The sequence below is a fragment of the Ananas comosus genome, linkage group 7, assembly GCF_001540865.1.
Source record: "Ananas comosus cultivar F153 linkage group 7, ASM154086v1, whole genome shotgun sequence".
Classification (NCBI taxonomy): domain Eukaryota; kingdom Viridiplantae; phylum Streptophyta; class Magnoliopsida; order Poales; family Bromeliaceae; genus Ananas; species Ananas comosus.
The window spans coordinates 552,366-575,342 of record NC_033627.1 but is presented as its reverse complement, the minus strand read 5'-3'; the positions used below and the strand labels follow the sequence as shown (position 1 = coordinate 575,342).

Sequence of the window (22,977 nt, the reverse complement as noted above, 5' to 3'; positions counted from 1 at the left end):
ATAAACGAGATATTTTATTTTGTTAATACTATCAAAAATTAATAGTTGATTGAATAATTTTATTCAATTTATATAATTCTATAAATTTTATTTGCCAATTTATTTCTATGAAGTTTCTCAAATAAGTCTAATAATCATCTCAAATTTTTAGTTCTATTTTTTAGTAGTAAAAATGTAAAATATAAGGAGGTAATTAACGCAATTTAATTAAGGTGTCCTTTATTGTTTCAACTCGAGAACCGAGACACACTAGTTCCCTCCAAGTGTCCTTTGCACCGGAATCCCCGGTTCCCGCAAAGATATTAATTAAATTTTTAAATTTATTACAGTTTCACATTTTATAAATTTTAGTTTTAAATAATTTGAAATTTTAACTTTTGGATTAAAAATTTTGTTTTCTTCTTCTTCTTATATCTTACAATAATAGAAGACACAAGAGTGGTTTTCTATTTAGGTGTTAGTACTATTTGGTCTACACCGAGTGACCCAACTGAACTAATTTAACTAGCTGAAAATTTTAATTTTATCAGTAATTTTTCTCGATTTGATTTCATGAATTAAAAAACTGTGCAGATCAAACAGACCAACTAAACTGCAGTACTTTTTTAGCATCAAATTAAAATTATGTAGCCAACATTTACCATCTTAATATTTGCCATATTTATACCTATATTCTATATATATATATATATATATATATATATATATTGAGAGAGAGAGACTTGGGATCAATTGCGGTCACATGGTATTATACTGTTTTTGAAGCAATTAAGGCTTAGTTTGGCATTGAGGTCTATCTAACGCTATTAGATAGAATGGGATTGAAAAAAAGCATATAGTGATCTGTTTCTGCGTTCTCTGGTGGAACTACAGAAAATATATCGTAACCGACTAACTGCAAAATGCGAAACGTACGGAAACAAATAGGGTATTTTTTCATCGTCGTTTCTTACCGCACGTAATGCAATCTCACCGCAATCCCAAACAAAACTTTACTATAGGTTTGCTCAGTTTGGTTGGGTCTGATCCAAACGGCGGGGTCGTAAATAGGCTCAATTGCGTCCTGCGACAAACCCTAACCGAACTAAATTTAGCTCTCGCTCTCCTCGTTCGATCGATAACTCGTTTCTTTCTTGTTTCCGCTCTTCTCCTCTCAACCTCTATTTTACACATCTTTATCTGGATGTAGGATCGGTAATTGCTCCACCCTTCTCGTTTGTTTTTTTTTGGTGTTTTTGGGTAATTTTGTAGATTTAATCGGTTCTTTTTTTTTTTTTGGTTTGCTTCTTTGTGTTTTTCTTTGTTGTTCGTTGCGAGAGTGTCATTTTCTTTTAGGTTTCCTCGATCTTTTTCGTAAAATGACTCCATTTTTTCTCAGCGTATCTGAAACAAGAAGGTTAGGAAGATCATTTCATAGGTTAAAATGACTCTCTTTGATCTTCTTGGTTCTTGGGACTAAGTCGAAATATCTGCCAGTGTAGTTATTTTCCTTACTTTTGTTTTTCCCCCTTTTTTGTGTCAGTAACGTATAAGTAGTATGTGAAAGGTTGGTAAAATAGCAAGAACTACTAAAAGAGGAGTGACAATTAACTACTAAGCACTTTTGCGTATAAGAATGGTATAGACATAGATATTTATATTCTGTGGAATTAATTTTGTGAGCACGAACTATCTCATGCAGGGCAAATGGACAATGCTGCTGTTCCTCTAGTAAATTCGTGTTCGGATAAGAGCTCAAAACATCCAGAGCAAGATTGTAAGTTAGAATGTGCGATTCAAGAATCTGCGGAGCTTGGTCGCGTCAACGAAGGGAAACACGCTAAAGAAGCTGAGCTCGGCAAGAAAGTTGCATCTGGATCTGAAAAAGCCGACATGAGTGCAAGAAAGAACTCCAAGAAAGCAGTACGGAAGCGTAAGAAACTTTCTCAAAAGATCCAAGGTAGAAGATATCCTTTGCGATCTTCTATGGATGGTGTTAGAGTTCTTCGATCTATGTTGAATGGGAAAAGCGAGACTCACGTTGAAACACCGAGTTCTTCCGTAAATCCGGTAGTAAAGAGGAGAGCGAAGAGGGGGAGAGCAAAGAGAGCTTCAAACGACGAGTTATCGAGAACGAGGAAGAGAATAAGATACTTGCTGACGCGAATGAACTACGAGCAGAACTTGATTGATGCTTATTCTGGCGAAGGATGGAAAGGACAAAGGTATGCTTTTGCCAATCAAAGATTTCATCCATGATATACTCTGTGCAATCTTTGTCCTATGCTTTATATTGTTACTCTTTAGAAAATTGCTGAATCCTAAGATCTAACGTTTTGCATGAGGGTCCATGTTTATAATCTCTTCACGTTTTAATATTTTAAGGTGAGTGATAGTTCGCATTAAAGCTATACAACATGTTACAGTACTTTATAAACGGGAAATTATGAAGTTATTCTGCTTGACAAAGATATATTTGGCTTATTTAGTTCTTAGCCCTGTTGAGCTTCTTTAGAGCTGTTTACATTGAGCTGTTCTCGAGTGTTGAAATGTATGGAGATCCTAGGAGTTTTTGCATGAGCAAGTAAACTCAAATTGCGGATCACGAATATACATTCTTTTCACTCTGTTCATGATTGCATAGAATAATATCTACCTTCATGATTATAAAATGCTGAAATTTCGTTTTAAACCAATAAATGCGGTTTGTTTGTAGTTGATGTTCTAAGAAGAAGCATTTTCTATGCTTTAGTGAGTGCAGCTGCATTTGCTGCTTTTCCATGTACTTACATTTTGAGGGCATCTTCGTGTCATCCTGTCACTTTTATGTGCTTTTATAACTGTTGAGCATATTTCTATTCCGTTGCCAAATGCTTTTTCGACAATTTCTTTTTTCTTTTTTACAGTTCATAACTGTTTCTCTAAACTGCAGCTTGGAGAAGATTAGACCTGAGAAAGAGCTTGAACGAGCTAAGAGTGAAATACTTCGGTGTAAGCTGAGATTACGCGATACATTTAAGCATCTAGATACGTTAATCTCTGAGGGAAAGTTCGACGAGTCTTTATTCGATTCAGAGGGAGAAATTTCCAGTGAGGATGTATGTGACCTCGCTCGCCCTAATCAAATGTACATGTTCTTTTCCTGGAGCGGAGGATTAATTTTACTTTGAATACCCTTAATAAAAGGCAATTTGTCATCTCCTTGCAGATATTTTGTGCCAAATGTGGTTCAAAGGATGTATCTGTTAATAATGATATCATCCTTTGTGATGGAGCGTGTGAAAGAGGGTTTCATCAGAAGTGCTTGAATCCGCCATTACTAACTGAAAATAGTAATTCATGATCTTCTTATTTCACAACCACTTAGTTGGTAAAAGTGTATGGCGACCGTATCAACTATAGGCCATTTTGAAATAGAGTCCTGAACTTCTATTTATCTGTTTCCAAGAACCCCTCAACTTTTGCTTATTCTGATTTGCAGTAGTGGGGATTCTTCTAAATGTAACAGTGATTTCGTTACATTGAATAACTTTACCCGCTTTTTAGCTGACGGAACTTTGACTTTCTTTTTATGATTTAATTGTTCACAACCAATAGCTAATGGAACCGTTAATTTGAATTGAATCCCCAATTTAGCCAACAGAATAACTCAAATCAAGGCAATTAAGAGGTGAGGGGCCATCAACCAATAAAATAAAGTTAAGGGGTCTATACACAAGGGCCTGCAGTTGAGGAGTTCTCCATCCTATTAGTCTAGAGTGATAGCTTCAGTAGTAAAGCACTGTAAAAGTAGAACTAACTAATTAAATGCTTTTTCCCAGTACCTCCAGGGGATGAAGGGTGGTTGTGCCCAGCATGCGATTGCAAGGTAGATTGTATTGACTTACTTAACGAATCTCAAGGAAGTGATCTCACAATTGAGGACTCATGGGAGGTAAAAAAAACCTTATCTTGTAACCTACACCTTTTGTGGAATGATCACTTTCTTCTCTTTTTTTTTTTTCTTTTTTTTTTCTTTTTTTTTTTTTTTTTCTGAGATGTACATATTCATGGTACAATTTCTAAAGTGGTAAATCACACCAGGGTTCTCCAAACTTTTAGGAGTTTGTGGTTTGGTCACCAAAATTTAGGTTCTTACAATCGGGTCCCATAATTGGCATTCAGTTTTACCTTTCATTTTTCAGTTAACTTCCTGCATTAAATTGGACTGCAATTCCTAAGAAATCACCCGAAGAGAAGTCCGAAAAGTCACTTACATGGTGATTACTTGGGTATTTCTGTCCATCTTGATAAAGCAAATTACTGGAAAGATCAAGATTTCAACAGAATTTAAAACTTTGGGAGCCGATTGTACCAATATAAGGGTCTGACGACTATTTTGAAAGCCCCTGATGTTATTAACCCATTTTCATAGGGCTATGTAGCTGTTTTTCTGCTCACAGTCACATCTCTTTTTTGTAGAAAGTTTTTCCTGAGGCAGCTGCTATTGCCAATGGTACTGCAAATTATGATATGTCCAATTTACCTTCAGATGATTCAGAGGACAGTGATTATGATCCAAGCAACCCTAAAACTCACTCAGATGACGACAAAGAAGAAGAAGAAGAATCGAGTTCTGCAGATGAATCAGATTTCACTGCCTCATCTGAGGGTTCAGGCCCTTCGAACCCTAATCCTAACAAGCAATATGATTACACGGGATTACCTTCTGATGATTCAGAGGATGACGATTATGATCCCGATTGTCCAGATCCAGATAAAGACAGCCAGAAAGAGGAATCAAATTCAGATGAATCGGATTTTACTTCTGACTCGGATGAATTTTGTTCTGAGATTGTCAAAGCTTCAGTTGGTGATGAAGTTTCAGCACTTCCCAACGATAAGCCATTCGACCATCATGGTGAGCAAAGATCTATAATGGAACCCGAGCTGGGCCAGGGGAGTCCTTTACCAAATCCAGGGAAAAGACAGCGTGAGCATTTAGACTACAAGAAGCTATATGATGTAAGATGCATCCATATATTTGTTGGTAGTTTTTTGTATATGTCATGGAGATATATTGGGTCTTTTTTATCCTTTTGGTGGTTTGGCCTTGGGTTGGGCTCGTCAACATTAATCCTTTTTGTAACCCTCAGCAGAAAAAAGTGAAACTACCTAAAACAAAACAGCCAATATAACTTTTAACTACAAACAAAAAAAAGGAGAGTGAAAAATCAAGGCCACCTTATTATATGCCCTTCTGACCCAATTTTGAGCTTTTCTAGCCCACCTAAGTTTTTTAATTTTAGTTAATCCTATTTGGCCTTGCTAATCAGTTCTTTCTATGCATTATGTTCGCCGGGTAGCAATAGGAAATAGCAAATTAGTATTTTCGGCTCCGGAAAAGTCTTCCAAGGTGGGTCAAAAATTTTGTCACTGCCGGGAAAATAGAGAGGAATAAAGAGGGGAAGTACTCAATTGGACAGGATTCTACTTTCTTGTTATTATATAATTATTATTTTTATGATACGTAAAACTAGCTTGACTCTTAAGTTCATCATATACTTATGTTTTTGTATCTTCTGATTTTCAAGGAGGCCTATGGTGAAGCATCTTCAGATTCAAGTGAAGATGAAGATTGGTCAGAAAAGAGTATCCTGAAGAAAGGAAGAAAAGATGACGGAGAAGACTCGGTTGAATCTCCTCAATCAACTGAGAATCAGAAAAGGTCTAGGAGGGTTAAGGGCAAGCAAAAAGAGGATAGATCAGATTTAAGTGCTCCCTCCCGAGAAAGGCAATATGGTCGAGTATTCTCTCAGGTATTGCAATTTGAGTGTCCTAGATTCTTCCTTCTTATGCTTTAATTAAGTTGATAAGTTTGAATGCCAGATACTATTTATTCTTTTGACAAATATCAAGTAAGAAAATACGGATAAAGATAAGCTAGTCTAAGAAGTTGTCAGACATTTTTTAAGCATATTCTCTTGCTTTGTGTTGTTTTTTATGGATTAGCTGGTCTAAATTTAAAGCTAGGGATTTTAGTCTAGGCCAATCTGATGTCCCCGCCCTATTGAAGATTAAGATATTGCATATGTAATAACAGCATGCTAAAAATATTCACCAAAGCAGGAGCTTGATCTTTACCATGTGTATTCACTAATATATTCAAGGATTGCTTTACCATTTTTACTCTGCAGCATTATTTTTTGATCAATTAAAGGCAATCATTGACAGCTTTGGTAAACTTTTATGAGTTATTGACCTATGTGCAAAACTGAAGGTAGTTCCAGATTAAACTTAATCATTTCTGGCCAGAACAAATATTCAGTTGTGGTCAAATCTTGGAACAGTTTTGTGTTTTTTTAGCTAAAATGTGATAATGAGTTACAAATCTATCCAATCTGAGTTGCTTGCCTTGTGAATAAGCCCTTGTTCCATATGCTTGATCATTTACTTGCTGTTCTTGAAAATTCTTGATTGAGACGATTAGCTTGTAAGATGATGTATTGTGTGTTGATAGTTGGAGCTACTTTGCACGGTGCATTTTAATAGCTAATGAAATACTGTATTTACTAGTCTCATTTTTGTTTCTTTCAAACCAGAAACTTGTCGAATCTTTTGAAGCAAATCAATATCCTACCCGTGAGGAAAAGGAAAGTCTGGCACAAGAATTAGGGCTGACATTTCGTCAGGTCCTCTCTCTCTCTCTCTCTCTCTCTCTCTCTCTTGCGTTGTGGTCTCTTACTGCTATGCTTATAAGGTGTTATGCTCTCACAGGTTAGCAAATGGTTTGAGAATGCACGTCACAGCTTTAAAGTTTCTGGCAAAGAACCCTCCTTTACCGATCCTGCTAACAGTGGAGCTTTTATCATTCCGAACCAGAAAATTACCAGTGGAAGAGGAAGAAAAGTCTTCGAGTCCAATGAGGAAATACCAGAGAATTCAACTAGTTATCCTGATACACCTATTTCTTCTGATAGAGGTGCAACATGTGAAACTGGATCGAACAATGGCATAAAAAATGATTGCAGAAGTTCTAGAGAATTTGCGAACAGCAGCAGGCAAAAGGCAATAGCACGTGAACTGAGGAAGTTAAAAAGTGGTAGGTAATGGTTGAAGGCCATTAATCTAGGCCCAAGATGTTATGAAATGAGTGGATTGTACTCGACCAGGAGATCTCATGGTGCAGTCATTCAATATTCCACTGTACGTATTTGGAAACTTTGTATTTTTGTCCCCAAAGAGGTTTCATTTGGCTGCATGGAACTAAGAAATGAAAGTTGTAGCCTTCACATAGTGTACCGGTTACAAAGTTTTCCAAGTCAAACTTGCAATATAAACTGCACAACAATGTAACAGCTAGAATGATTCTTAGTAGAGTTTTTCCTCTATATGAGTTTATTATAAAATTAGTGGGCAGTAATTTTATTTTTAATGTATTTTTTAGAATAACCTGCATGTCCATAGCCTTATCATGTGGACTCATAACACAGAAAATAGCTAAACTCTGAGTTGGATCGTGAAAACTATCATGTTCCTGCGTATTCAAAAATAAAATAAAATTCTGCGTGAGATGGGGAGCACCACCATCCTTGTTGCTTTAAGATTTGAGCATATGAACTGATCAACAGCAGTGATTCCCCTCTGACATGGCCCCAAAAAGTCAAGAGAGGGAAGATGAGTTTCACTCCTCTTACCACCACCCCTCCCCCAACCCCAACCCTCTTTCTGGACTTAACTCTCTGAAAAGTCTGGAGAGAGAAGATGACGTGTTCCCGGAAAACCGGTCTTTCACGGTGTTTCATCACTGAATTCATAGCAGAGGGTGAAGTGAGCTTCTCAGTGTGTTTCATGAGCGATTTCTGTATGATCGATGTACTCGTCTTGTTTTGGTGATTTTTCCCTGTGTTTTTAGAATTGAAGAATGATGAAGTCTGCATTTCATGCTGTTTCGCCACCAAGAAGTTCAAATTGGCGTCAGTTTGCTGTTTTGCCACCAAGTAAACTCATAGAAGCGGATGAAGCCAGCTGCTCATGAATTAACACTGAGTTCAGCATAAAAGTTGCGTAAAGTATTCAAACATCATCTTCTTTGTGTGAACATTCCTCAAGTCGCCTTCTCTTTTTGCAATTCCCCCTCTCTTGCAACGCTTGCCTCTTCATGGTGGAATCTGCTTCCAGGTATTTATGTAAAGCCACTTGCTCAGAGCTAGGTATTGTTCTTGATTTGGCTTCAGTTTTGAACAGATTGCTTACTATTATCCTTTTCCTCTCCCTATTTTCCTCTGATATTTCTGTTGGTGTTTCCTTTCTTATTGCATTGTTGTATCAAAGCAATTTTCATGGTCATGCATGCATCACACTTGCATGATGGCATGTATACAAGATGAAGTCAAACTTTTGTAGAATTTTATGTTATTTAATATGTTGTAGTTTTACAAAATCCTGTTGAGTGGCTTTCTAAGTTGGGTTTTTCTTATGCACTGCACTTTCTTCTGCTCATTAACAGCAGAATCTTATGATGGAAAAAAAAAATCCGAGGGGCTTTGACCTTTGTCCATCGAGTTAAAGCTGCATTTCTGGTATACAAAATAGGGAAGGGGTTAGGATGTTTGTTGGCAGCTGATTGTTTAATATGTAGCCGAAAGAGCATCAAATAGTTTCATCAGACAATAGTAGTATAAAACCACCTAAAATTAGGATTTAATGCTGTAATCTTGTGTGTTTGGAAAATTAATATCTGATTAACTTATCTTCTATACTGCCTATTTGTGGTAATCAGGATATTCGTACTCTATTTAAATTACAGGGTAGTGATGCAAATAGATTCCTATATGATTTATTTGTTTTCTTGTTGCATAGGTTTTGAATCTTCATTGCAGGGGAGCTTGAATTCAATACTTTTTGTAATTAATTTTCCATGTGGATACTCTTTCAGACTGTATTCAAATCTACTCTACTAGAGGAAAGTGCAGAATGGTAAATCAAGATGTACATCATTCTAAAGAATGCATTGCCTAAAAGCATTTGGACTGTCGCTTTTATCTACATTTACTACCAGTTGTCTTCATAGAATTCATACTAGTCTTTTCAACTGTAATTTACTATCTGTTGGACTGAAGCCTACTTCGGTAGCTTTTTGAAATGGTTTATTTACAACTCTGAGCAAAAGAGTAAATTAGCAACCTGCAAATGAACCGGATAGATAAATTATAAATATATCAAAGCCGAAGACTCAAATCTAGCTTATTTTGCTCTGTTGATTGAGCAGAAGATTCCTGCGAAGTCATCCGAAAACTTCCAGGCCATGCTGAGGTTGTGGCCTCCTCATAGTGTAATGCCGTCAGACCTATTTTGGTTTCATCAAATCTTACCGCTGGTCCACTCCCTCTATCTCTGCTTGCCTTTTGAATTATCGAATGGGGTTGAGGTCGTAGAGAACGTACAAAAGCAGCATCAAGAGGTAATCCCCTCATCATTCTTTGTGGATTACTAGATTTTTTTACAGTACCTCTTTCTCTCTTGTGAGCATTCTGATGCCCTCCCAATGCCTGTGAGCTGAAGAACTTCCTTGTGCAGAAGTTGCATGAGAACACCTTCAGAGGAGCTGCAGCTTTCAGCTGGGAATTTAAGCAGTCCGTAGCCGTTGATGATAAGTTCCCCCCTAGAGTCAAATTCAACCATGTAGGAGAGTTTTTATCAGTGGCTTCACCTGTATAAATTTCACTGGTATGTGGTGTTGATCTCTCCTTGTTTACTGATACCTCTTCCATCTCTTCATTTTCTCTTTCAAGGCTTGTCATTCTTCTAGTGTTAATGAAAGAAGTGGTATTAGACATCATGGAGGATCGGTTGGGTTACGATTGCTTTCCTTAAAAAGGAGAACAAGCTAGTGGGTAGTGGGAACAAATTATCATGTGGGAAGCTTGTGAGTGGTCCTTTTTTTTTTTTTAATATAAGAGGAATCAGTAGGTAAAGAACTTTGTCAGTTCAGTTGATATCTAATATCTTTAGATGCTTATCTCTTCTTAGCCGGCCCACACCGTGGTGTTACTAATTCCTTGGACAATGCTTTGGTTGTGTTTACCATCGTATGTCGTATATCAACCTCTAGATTTGGACATCGTTTTCACTTGTTAGGTTATTTTTCATTTTGCATAGGTCATAGTCCTCTTTGTTAATGGTCCAACAAGACCTGTCTCCGTACTAGCTTCTGTATGCACTGATGCCCGTTATGTCTATTCTGGATCTTTTCTGTTTCGAGGTAGTGGAGAGAAATGCTGTGACATATTGGAAAGTGGGAAGAGGAAACTACCTCTAGGGTAACCAAATTTTGTCGAAGAGTTTTTCGGTAATATATGTAGATGACTCATTCAGTTATTCTTTTTTAAAAAAAAAAAAACTTGCCACAACAAAGAATCATTTTCAATTGCTTGAAGCGACCTGCATGGTAATTATCTTATCGCATAGGGCTCTAGATCTGTCACCGCAAAGGTTAGTGCATTATGTAGTGCAATGCGCTTTTTACTATGGTCGACAGTTAAGCTTATAAAGAGTATGTTAGTAATGTTAGAGTGGGATGCCATCACATTGCATTATTCTTCTTATTATTTTCTCATCCCTGTTTCAGTATCCACTCTCCACTCAAAGTACATATAATAGTCTTGTAACTCATTATACTTTTTATGAATTCAATGTAGTTGACATTCATGTCTTATAATGGACAATGTCTCAGTAGTGCCTTTGTGAACCACTAAGAGCACGCAGGCGGAATCTTCCTGTTATAGAAAATAAAATAGTGTGGAGAAGACAAACAGGAAGCTCAATTCTCTCTATATTTTCCTTCTATTCTGAAATGATGATGCCAACTTTGGCACTCTTTATTGAAGTATAGTTTGGAAGGATAGAATAGAATACACACTGTTGGGGAGTCAGAACCTGATCAGGATGGAAAAGGAGAGGCATCCTACTTCCTTTTCACATAATAAAGCAATATGCGCGCAGGGGTCTATTAATGTGCAAAGCGCAATTATTGCTATGCAGTTGTAGTGATCTCTCCTGTAGTATCCCACCATCTTCCAATTTGGGTCATGCCTCAGGAAGGTGTCATGTCATGTGTGCTCTCAAAAGGCATCAATTCTTTTTCCTCAAAATTTTCTTAACTACAGTTCTTTCAAGTTTCTTTATAGAAATGGAGGATGGTACCTGAGTTTCTAGTTTGTTAAACTTCTTTTCAGACCAGAAAACTGGAATTGATGCTTTTTATCAACTTGTGTATGCATGCGGAAGGAACTAAAATATCTCTCTTTGTCAACAGATGGAGAATTTTGAGTGAAGTTCTTCCCCAAGTGAGGATGGGACGGTAGCCAGGAATAATCTGCAAAATATAACCTTAGTCATTCTGCTTCCAAATTGCGATTCGGCCTAAAACCTTTTTTTTTTTTTTTTTTGAAGCCACTTTTTTTGGTTCGGGATTAAAGGGGAGGATAACTCTTTATCCCCCTTTAACCCCAAACAAGAATTTGGAGGGGTGGGATTAACTAACTCCATCCCAAATGGGTTATGCTGGGATAGTCTATTTGGGGATAGCCTATTTAGGGTGGGGTTAGCTGACCCCACCCCTCCTCAGGAATAGGATTGGGATTAAGTTAATCTCATTCCTATTTAATATTTAAATATAAATATAAATTTTAATTTTTTAATTTTTAATTTTAAAAATTAAAAATTAAAAATTTTAAAATTTAAATTTTTAATTATTATTTTTAATTATTTAAAATTTAAATTTTGTATTTTATATTTGTAACTTTAAATTTGAGATTTAAAAATAATTTTAAATTTTAAATTTTGAATTTTAAATTATTATTTTTAATTATTTAAATTATAAATTTGATATTTTATATTTGTAACTTTAAATTTTTAAATTTGAAATTTAAAAATAATTTTAAATTTTAAATTTTAAATTTTAAATTATTATTTTAAATTATTTAATTTTGAAATTTAAATTTAAATATAATAATTGGGGCAATATTATTATTTTTTATTTATAACTATCCACTATTCTTTTTATTCTACTTGTTCCAAACAAACACTATTTTATTTATACCTGGACTAAACTCAATTCTCAATCAAATACAAAATTACTCTAACCCCACCTTAACCCTAAACTTATTTCTATCCCTAGAATAACTAGTTTTTATTTAATTCCGAACCAAACGAAGCCTAAGTGACTATTTAGTTGCATTTAGCGATAACTATATTGTAGTTCCAACTATATATATATATTCAAATCTAGCATCTAGTTTGATGCAGTTGAATCTAGCCGATCCAGTTAGAATTGCATCAGGTGGTTCGACTGCAACAGTTGAAATTATGTTCAAATGAACCGCGGTTCAACTGCAGTAGTTACTTTTCAAACAAATTTTTTTTTCCCCTCTATGGTGGAGGTTTCCTCACTGCTCAATATACGAAGTGATAAATTTTTACAAAAGCAATTTCCAATCGCATGCAACTAAATAAATTATTTATAATTGAAATGTTTTGACTGCATCCAATAAAGCAAGTTGTATGTAGTTGTGATTGTTGTGTTTTTTTAACTGTATATATTTCGAATTATATTATGTTTTTAATTATTTCTAACCAAACATCTCTGAGGAAGCAGCAAGAAAATTGTTGGTGGATAAAAAGTGCGTAGCCGTTTCTGTAGCAAGGTGCTGAAACTATCCCCATGTTCTCAAAAGCAAAAGGTTCACTTCGAAACTCCTGTTTTTGTTATGATGAAAATCTGGTGAGAAAACAACTTTGGAAGGAGAAATCCTGGCATAATCTTTAATGGGACCAAGTTTGTTGGATTTTTCGCTGTATACACTTGCGTTAAGGTGTGTATGCGTTGTCTCCACTCACTTGGTGGTGACTTTTTCAGTGTACGCTTAATAAGTCAGGTCGATTTTTGTTCTCGTCACTCGCTGTAAATTGTGCTGGGCTTTTCTCTTAAAAAAAAATGTTCTATATATATATATAAGTAAGAGGATAAAGATGAATAAAAGACCTCAACTATTTGCCATTCTAAAGACTCCCTTTACTATGTTTGATTATTCTTTTTTTTTCCCTTGTAAATTAAGTGATTTTAGTTACATATGTTGAAAATTTTATTAATTCGTTAACATTTTACTAAATAAAATGATTATATGTAGTTTTTGGTCAAATGAAACTGCAGTAGTTAATATCTGATAGAGCTATTTAATTCACTTCGAATTTCTACGTCCAGTTAATTAAAATAACTTAAATGGGAAAAAAGAAAAAAGTTAAGGAAGGTGTTAATTAAATTTTTTTTTTAAAAAAGTGAAAGTTGAAGGGCCTATGCTGGAATGGGCTACAAGTGGGGGAATCTCCATGCATTTTTACCTTAAAATAAAAAGAAGTTCGCCGAGACTCGGCCATCGGACGGTGCAAGCGCTTCTGGCCCGGATCGTAGTCCCAACGAAGGCCTGTCGATTGAGTATTTAATGGGCCGGGCCCATATATAGGTGGGTTTTGTCCGAGCCCAAACTTGTCACTGATAGGTCTATTTTTGGACTAGTTCGTCTTTATTTTAAGCAAAATAGAAAGTTTTCAGTTTTCAGCGGGGATCATTCGGACCCCACACCAGTGGAGCTAATGGCCTCGCGTTGTCGTTTGAAACGGAGATATGTAATAGGACCTTTTTTTTTGAAATTGATACTTTAAAAGTTATAATTTGAACAATTGAAAAATGGTAAATCGATCAGAGTTTTTTCTTTCCAACTTATATATAATTCTAACAATTATATAAAAATTTAAATAATTCGGTCCAAAAGAATTCTAACAACCTATTTGATAATCTTAATAATTAAACAAAAATTTTAATAACCCACTTACAAAACAGCAATAATATTTCGAAAATAATAAATGATGCACCACTTTTTAAATGCGATAAATAAATCCACTTTCTAAATATAGCAAACGATTCACCATATCTGCTATGATAAGAACAAGATTAGTTGACTAAAAATTTTTTAAAAAGATCATTTGACCAATTAAAATTTTTATAAGATTATTTTTAAAAAAATTTGTAACAAAACACTGAATAATTATTGAGCAACACTGCTAGCATGCCTCCAAAGAAAGTGTATATCATCCACCTCAGTCCATCCAAAGAATGTGTAATGGTAAGCAACATTTCTGTTAATACAGTTCCTCCGCATGGCAACAAAAAGTTTTTATATCAATTATCCTCAAGAGGAACAAATGTCTATGCCGAACAATTGATCAGCACAATTATCCACTCCAGCTAATCAAACAATCTCTTCCCCAGAAAGGGAAATGAAAAGAGAAAAAAGCAAATCAAACAGATCTCCACAATAAGCAACAGGTCCTTATAGAACCTGCCTGAGATTAAGAGACAAACTCTTGTACGTTCCATTTTCTATTTCTTTTTTTCGGGTGTGTGTGCGTGCGCACACGGGTGCGCGTGTGCGTATGCTTTGAAATGGGAATGACAAGCACCCAAGAGTAGATGGAGTGATGGAGCTAGTTAATACCTGAAATCCACAACACATACGGCACCGCTTGCCAAACTCGCGGCGATCTTGTCACCTTCTCTGTTCCAACATACCGCAAAAATAGAAACATTCATTCTGCGGATCTTCACTATCTTGCCTTCTTTCACAGACCATATATGCAGGCACTGATCGGCACCCCCGCTTGCCAAATACTCACAGTTCGGGCTAAATGCAATGGTATATATTGCATCCCTGAGGATTACTATGATGTGAGTCTATGGCGTGCGATAAAGAGGTTTGTATATTTTTTTACTATAAAAGAGCATTGTATATGAATCAGTTGGGAATAGGAAACAAATCTGTACTATTGTTTTGTTTCGTTTTGCCCTTTTTTTTTTTTGAGGGGGAAAATAAAAACTATCTTTTATATAAGTAGCTAAAGCTGTACCTGTGGACGTTCAAGCTGTTCAAAAGCCTTCCTTGCCCTACATCCCATAGCTTGATAGTCGAGTCAAATGAAGCACTGTGCATCAAAATGATAGGAAAAGATCATGGTAAAAAATGGCTAGCCGCCACCAAATCAAAATATGCAACAGAGATTTATGGAGTGATATAATTCAAAAAGTTTAAGGGGCCTGCTAGAGAACTCGACAAGATATTTGAGCCAACAGATTTTAAACATACAAAGCAACAAGTGATACCCCATGGGAAATCCGTTAATTGGTGTTAAATACAACTCGAAAATGGAATTCAAGGTTCTAAAACAACAGTAGTCAAGGAGAAGCATCTATAAGCATAATATTTATCAGCAACAAAGAATAGCCTGAAGTAAGACCACAATAACTGAGTGAAAAGAACAAATATGATTAGTGCAAGAAGTAATGCTTTTGGTACCTTCATGCGGCCTCCAAAATTTTAATGATAGGTTAATGGTAGTAAAAATTTGTTGTTTGAAGGTCATGATAGTAGGGTTGAGAGGAATAAACTGCTCGCTACCTGTCCTATCCATCTAAGACTTTCATTTTCAAATTTCAATCACTAGATTTTTTGTCCCCTCTATCTTAACCAGTCCATGGAGGAAATGAGATAGACTAGACACTTATTACCTGATTTATTCAAGTATTGTTTTCATCTTGTGATATTTATTATGTGTACACACTAGTAATTATATAGAAAAAATGGGTTAATGGGTTAAACCAGCATGGGATGACTTATGAATCTGAAAATCTTTTTTTTGGGTGACCCAACATGTTACTGATTACCCCATATGTATTATAAATTACAGTAGGCCAAGGGTCGTTCACCCTCCTACCCAAACAGTTAGGGTTGGATTAGGGGTTTAGATTATTGGACTCTACCCTACCCTAACTAGACCCAGAGTGACCAGGGTGAGCAGAAGTCAGTCTACTGTAAGCGATAGGTGGATGCTCCAAATTATGCAAAAAGATAATTTATGTCCATAATATAATAATGTCTCAAATTATGTTTAATCTGCATATAGAACAACTTACCTAGCCAGCACTGCTTGCTGATTGGAATTGTTTGCTCCATTAGGCCCTGGCGGCCTCCAGCTAATGGTACGCACTAGCTGGAAGAGTAAGAACCACCTTGCTACTTAGATATTCATCTGTAAAGAGTAGAAGAGGGGTGTTCAACAAGAGATTATTACAACCTCAGTGTGCTCCCGAAAGTCATACAAATGTTTTTGTTCATCAATTCTCCATATCTGTCAAAAAAAAAAGTTTAAACTGTTGAAAGAACCCAAGCATAAAAGATCAATCGGCTAAAAAGAGGTTGATATTAACTTGTCCGCATAATAATGAAACAGGCACATACTGTTGTTTATTCAAATATATATGACTCACCTTTACAGTCTTATCTCCCGAGCATGAAGCCAACAAAGAGCCAGTTGGATCCCATTTTATAGCATAAACTTCATGCTGGAAGAGATCAATAGGATGTTATGGGAAGATAAACCGCCAATATTTATTTTCATGAACCTACTACGATATCATAATAGACGATTGCAGCCATTGCCTCTATAAGACTATTGTCAGAATGAAGCCATTGTATCATATTATTTTGTCTAGTAAAATCAAATCACATTTCTAGGGAGTTCTGGAGTGTGAGGTCAGGAAACCCAAATCGTAAAGGCTGGAATGGGAACTTTTACAAGCTATAATGCATACACAACAGAAAACAAGAGCTTTTATAATGAAGAACCTTATGCCCAGAGAATTTCCTTATAGGGATGTCCTCTCCAATCTGCCAAACATAAATTTTTCTATCTTTTGAACATGTGGCAAAAGTGTCATTGTTCATCCAATCAACATCGTAAACTTTATCTGGAAGACAACAAAAGTACAGATATATTAGAGAAAGCTGCTTCTCATAATGCTGAGAGGAACTGGTACACATTTACTGCATTTGTTGCATTACCTGAATGATATTTGAACCGTTGCTTACGCTGCCATGTCTTTGTGTCCCAGACTACAGCAGTACGGTCATAGCTTCCGCTCAGAAGAAAATCACCATTCTCATTCCACTTCAAAGAACTCACAGAGCCTTTATGTTTATCCAAAGTTGTTATCGATTCTCCTGCACATTTTAGTCCACACCATGAAAAGGCAAAAAGCAAGTAACAACATAACATATATTGGAGTATTGAAAAGATAAATGGCTTACATTAGTTTAAGAAGAACTATTTAAGAAAGAGAAATTACGTTTGACTTGTTACATGTAACAACCTGGTAACCACCTCGTAACTATAGCCAAGTATGCCTAAAACGACAATGGTAGCTCTCTCTCTCTATTTAACATCAATAAAAAAAGGAAAAAGCAGCTGCACAACCTATATCTCTGGAGGGAGGAGGTGCCCACATGATGGATATTGAGGTCAACTAGTGGAAACATCAGCAAATGATATATTTTCACAAAATTGGTTCTTAGACCAATCATCCAGATAAATCACCTAGCACAGATCCTCTTCCTCCCGTACAAACACATAAAAAGGTCCTTTTTTCTACCTATAGTTAATTCAGACAAATTTATCAATCTAAGAAAACTCAGAATTGACTACAAAGAAACATAGAATGGAACTAGTTTAGATGCCTGATTGTGGCAAGCTGATAAGTTCGATAATAAGCACAGTGCACAAAGTCGAAAGCAAGAAAAATAAACACAGGGAATCCTCGAACATTTACCATCGCAACCCCAAATTCTTGCCAAAAAATCACAAGAACCTGTGGCAAGCAATGAACCATCACCCTACAATGCCGAAACAGAAAACAGCAAGAAATCAGTAAATAATCTCTAATTGAAACACAAATGGGAAGCAGATTCTGACTGCCAAAGATTTGCCTGAAGTTGACCATCTATGTATGTTTAGGAATTCAAGTTGGAGGTGGAAGTTACTGTAAAGGACTAAAGGTATTATTTAACTACAGGACAAAAGCTCTAGGGAAACTTGAAATTTGGCCTGATTGCAAATAGCCATGTAAGTTTAAAAAGTTAACCTAAACAATCAACAATTAATTTATTCTAATCAACTACACAACTTGAGTCAAGCATTCTAACTGTCGTTAGTAGGTAACTATCACATGACCAAAAAAATAGCACATGGAGTTTAAAGTACTAGTAGTCATATGTAATCTGGCCAAAGTTCAGGGGATTCTAACAAATCACAATTTAAGTGATCTGTTATGAATACGTTCACATGACAGTCACAGGTTGATGGCAATCAGAGAGAACATGACGGCAATTTGGGCTAAGTGTTTGATTGAAAAATTGATTATTCATAAATTTCAGTTTTTTATACTTCGGGTGGTGATTTCCAAGCACATCAAAGTTCTGGTGAGTCTTAAGCTTTTTTCCCTTAATTATGAAAGGAATTGTTTTGGCCTTCTACAGAATGTAGGTGGTAGTGCCATCATACTTAAGAGAACTTACATTCCAAGCAAGGCTTGGGAGATCTCTTTCCTCACTAGCATCTCTTATCTTTCCAGTCTTAAAATGTTTCAGCACAAAACTTGAAGGAGATTTTTGTTCACCAGATCCACAATGGCCATGTGGAATTCTCCAAATCCTAGTCGTCCAGTCTGAAGATCTAACAATTGCACAATAACAGCATTACTTGTTAGAGGACAAATGGACAACCCAAAAAGCTTTCTAGAGAAATCTGCTAGCTAGTTAGTAGCAGTAAAGCAATCCACAAAGCAAGGTAACAATCACCTTAACAAAATGAATTGCAAAAAAACCACACAGTGATGAACAGCAGGAAACTACTCCATACTGAATAAAAGAAAGAAATTTGGGACAGCAATCATAGACTTTAAAATTTCAAGTTATGATTATGATATATGCATCTTCTATTTGCTGCTAAGGATGAACTTTATTCAAAATATTGTAGGCCTTGTTTTGCTATGCAATATTTTTTTCCGCTTTTTTGTTTTTCCATGAGTTCAATGCAATTGAATGCATTGGCAAACATTTAAAAACTATACATCTATGTCATTTTTGTCTGGTGAAAAAAATAACAACTCTTTCCACCTCTTTATCCGTATTTTTATAGCTGGTTTGCACTAACCAATATTAACAAGGGCATCTAAGTCCATCCACAGGCACATTCAGTTGCATAGTACTTGAGCAAAAACAGAAAGAAAAAGATAAGCATAGCCAAGCGTAGCAGTAACTTTCCACTTTGACAGAGCTCAAAAATAGGATTCAGCAACAACAGAGGAATCATATCAGAATTCTTGATAGTTTTCTTATAGTCGATCCATCAGCGGGGAATGAAGCCTAAGGCTCAGTTTGCTATTGAGGACCACCTAACACTGCCAGACGAAATGAAGTTGCAGTGAAAGCAGAAACTGATATCCCCCTCAAGCACCACAAAAATCATAACATAACTGTTTGCCTGTGGTCTGCGTGAGGCATGATGGTTTATGGGAAAAAACAACTACTTTTCCCATCAGACTTCTCCCTCAAGTGCAATGTGCTCACATCAGAGCCCCAGATAGTCATTAAAGTTGGCTCACCTTCGAACATCCCCTAATAATGGAAATGACTCAAATGAATAACTATTATGCGGACTAAGTGCTAAATAAATCAACAAAACAAGTCTGCAAAGATCGCCTTCTCAATTATGAGAAGGCTTAGTTTAGAAAGTAGTATTCTTGTCCCATAGCACCTTTGGCAAAAATTTGCAATGGTTAACACATACTTGACATGAAGGGGAAAAAATTTTAGGCACCAAATTCCCATGACAGGGGCTCAGTAAATTGAGAAATGATGTTAAAGAACAATAAATTCAGCAAAGGCAACTGCATGACTGAATCTCCTAATATTGACTGCTAATCGTGGGATACAACAAAGGCTTCGCTGATACGCTAGAAAGATCTGCAGGACAACAATAATTATTGAAATTGGTAATGTTACAATTCAAGTATCAGGATATAAAAAGGCACCACCGTCAAACCTAAGTAATTAAATATGGGCAGAAAAATGCTAATAGAAGTACTGATTTACACAAACTAAATAAACTAACTCTTACATGCTAACCAAGTTCTAGGAGTACTATTACTTACCCAGATGCTAGTAAAGAATCTGTTGGACTCCATGCACAAACAGTGGCCTAAACAGACATAAAAGAAAATGAATGTAACCTGAGTAAAAGTTCATAGTCAAGAGAATTAGAGAAAAGACAATTTGCCAAAACAAAAAAAAAAAGAGAAGGAAAATCAAACCCAAGAAGTATGGCCCTCCAAAATAGTCAAATCAGATCTAGAAGTCTTGCAGGATAACGAGCGAGAGTCAGGGGAGATGTCTGCTTGTTCAAGCCCTATTAAAAAAAATTAGTGATGTGAGACTTTTATATTTAGATATAGAGGCAACTGCAACAAAAGATGAAATAACATACTGGTAAACCAAAATGATTAGCATAAATAGATCTTTCAAAATATGTCCATCAAAAAGTTCTTATTTGTGTTATTACCACTTAACCTGCGGAATTGCATGTGGATACCTTCCAAAACTCACTTATATAACAAGTCAAAAAACATAATCCCGCATATGAATAGCTATGAGACTTTAATACTGCATATATGCTTCTACAATCAACTGCTCCACAGGAAGAAACATATGCGACATCTGTCATGTTTTGCAGGGGCTTGAGAAGGCAATTGAGAACTTTACACCACTGATCAAAGATAGGTTGATTGGCATGTATGGATGAAATAATCATTTTATGCCAAATGTTAAAGGATGTCCTGGTTCAACTAAAGGCTAAGATACAGTTAGCTCAAAACTCGATTGAAAATACATGGCCATCAACCAAAGAGTTTTAGACTAAACGTGATTGTGGGCTAACTAGATGTTACAGCAAGTGGGTGGCCTTCAAGTGAATCAGATTAATGACGGACTTTCGGTATGAAGGATGCAGATAGTTGGCGCCTAATACATCATTTGAAAGTTATCATTTCAGATTTCCTAATTTATACAATGGAAGATATAATCCAATCACACTTATCTCAGAATAAAGAAAAACAAAAAGGGTCACAAGATTTCTGCACGATAAAGCAAGAAAAACTTAAAATGGAAGAAAAAGAGGAGAAGAGAAAGAAAGACGGGCAAATGATAAAACAAAGCAATGGACAACATTATGAACGAAGCACCAACACTAACTGATTAACATTAGTCCGTTACATATATGTAATTTGGCAACACTAGCACCATACTTTTTTTTTTTTTTTTTTTTTGAAGTTTGGTCTCACCTTGCTTTTCCTCTACTTCGTCCTTCTCTTTCTCCCTTCTCTTCTTTATGATTTCTTTCAGCTCATTAGCATCTTCCTTGATAATGTCCATAGGTTTGAGAAAAGAAAAGTCTTCATCTGTGTCAGTGTCACTCTGGCGAGTCAACAACTGCAAAAAAACCGAACAGAAACATGTTATCCAAGGAAACAATACAAACAATTGCTGTACTAAATAACTTATTAATATGCAACACATTTACATTGCTCGCGTTAGGTTCCAACACTTTGTGCCGGATGCTGTTTTGCATAATTGTTTTTAGAGTAGCAAATGAAATTGTATCTCCATCAACGCCACATCCGTTCTCCCGCAACTCATTTTCAAAACAAAATGCTGAGTGCTTGAAACCTGAAATTTGTCACATGAGTACGTAATAAGCGTACGTGCCCCAGCCCTAAGAGTGGTTACCAAATGCATCTGTAACATTTCTGACTTCTCAAGAGAAGAGACTTGGAAACCTGAGAAGCAAAAAAGGAACCAGAATAGGCAAAAGAAACCCTAGAGAAGCAAAACAACAAACAACTGGGATCAAGAACATACAGAACTACTGAGAAGTCAAATTAAACAAATTGCAACACCAAACAGCAGCAGTAACAAATCACAAAGAGAGGAGGTATTGAAGAAAGCCACCAAAATCGGCGAAAGAAACCCCAGAGAACCAGAACACCGAACAATTGCAGCATCAAGAACATAAAGCAAACCTAGAAGATCAAATCGAACGCATAAAAACACCAAAACTACCACAGAAGCATAAGAGGTGGTTAAAAATCCAACGATGCTACAAAGAATCACAGCTATAAGGGGGATTCCGAGGAGGGGGTCGACCTGAGTCAAGGAGATAGCGGAGGACGACGAGATTGAGATCTTTATCGGCGATCGAGTATTTCGCCATGGATCCCGCCGATGGCGAAGCGGGGAGAAAAGGGCTTCTTCTCCTGCGCTTTTCGCACGGCTTCTCGGAAAAGTGCTTCTTCTCCTCCGCTGTTTCCACTGCTTCTTGGAGAAGCTATAATCGAAGAGAGGAGGAGTGGAACACGATCGTCGCCTGCTTCGTGGAGTTCTTGCGCGCGTCGCAGCGGGGAGAGTGGGAGGGAAGGAGATTGGCGGGGGCAAATGTTTCAAATGGAACAGGATAGGAACAGACCATTATTTATATATCGTGAAGCTGGAAAGTGCCTGAGCCAATCCCGACCGTCGATTAAGTCTACAGCTGACTAAGTTGCAGGCCGAGCTGAGCTTAAGGCCGAGCGTGATTTTTGGGGCTCACAAATTAAAAATTCAGGCCCAACTTCGACCCAAATTGACCGGGCCGGGTCGGATTGAACCTGGCCTGTTGAAGCAATTATTGCATATTATTATTCAAAGAGTTTTACAAGCGAATTTAACAATTATATTTCTTTTTTTCTTGGGACCTAATTAAGATGGTTACAAAGTGTGGGATGAAATTTTTTTCATCTTGTTTACATGAAAGATATGTGAGACACGAAGTGAAGAGCGCCGTGGGGATAGTTTTTAATCTAGCCACGTTTTCAGCGCAGGATGTGATTAACCAATATCAATGGAAGTTATAATAAACTCGGTGGTGCCTTCCTCCCTCTGTATTGTAGCTAACATCATAAGAATATCATCTGATTAACACCGGTAAAATTCGTGCCCACACGATGTGCATCAGAATATCTCCTACACTGCATCCTTT

The 22,977-nt window shown here is 36.4% G+C and overlaps 2 protein-coding genes and 1 long non-coding RNA gene across 4 annotated transcripts; 2 read left to right on the top strand and 1 right to left on the bottom strand.

Annotated features, from left to right (window-relative positions):
• LOC109712562 (homeobox protein HOX1A) lies at nucleotides 1,038-7,393 on the top strand. Of its 2 annotated transcripts, none has more exons than XM_020236190.1 (9): nucleotides 1,038-1,194; nucleotides 1,682-2,204; nucleotides 2,912-3,077; nucleotides 3,188-3,311; nucleotides 3,801-3,913; nucleotides 4,441-4,983; nucleotides 5,553-5,777; nucleotides 6,561-6,650; nucleotides 6,736-7,393. In XM_020236190.1, exons 2-9 carry the CDS (start codon nucleotides 1,687-1,689, stop codon nucleotides 7,066-7,068), a joined length of 2,112 nt encoding a protein of 703 aa, XP_020091779.1. In that variant the 5' UTR covers nucleotides 1,038-1,194; nucleotides 1,682-1,686; the 3' UTR covers nucleotides 7,069-7,393. The 2 variants fall into 2 exon arrangements, with proteins under 2 accessions (XP_020091779.1, XP_020091780.1); XM_020236191.1 differs by lacking the exon at nucleotides 1,038-1,194 and adding an exon at nucleotides 1,376-1,396.
• On the top strand, nucleotides 9,233-9,977 carry LOC109712568. Its single transcript, XR_002216909.1, has 2 exons — nucleotides 9,233-9,421; nucleotides 9,538-9,977. It is a non-coding gene; the product is annotated as an uncharacterized LOC109712568 (long non-coding RNA).
• Nucleotides 14,137-22,719, bottom strand: LOC109712564 (WD40 repeat-containing protein HOS15-like). The gene is made up of 14 exons (XM_020236193.1): nucleotides 22,107-22,719; nucleotides 21,484-21,629; nucleotides 21,245-21,392; nucleotides 20,219-20,313; nucleotides 20,060-20,106; nucleotides 18,423-18,579; nucleotides 17,678-17,741; nucleotides 16,914-17,072; nucleotides 16,698-16,819; nucleotides 16,340-16,414; nucleotides 16,147-16,200; nucleotides 15,986-16,062; nucleotides 14,923-14,997; nucleotides 14,137-14,726 (listed from the first exon to the last, which is right to left on the bottom strand). Exons 1-14 carry the CDS (start codon nucleotides 22,171-22,173, stop codon nucleotides 14,507-14,509), a joined length of 1,506 nt encoding a protein of 501 aa, XP_020091782.1. The 5' UTR covers nucleotides 22,174-22,719; the 3' UTR covers nucleotides 14,137-14,506.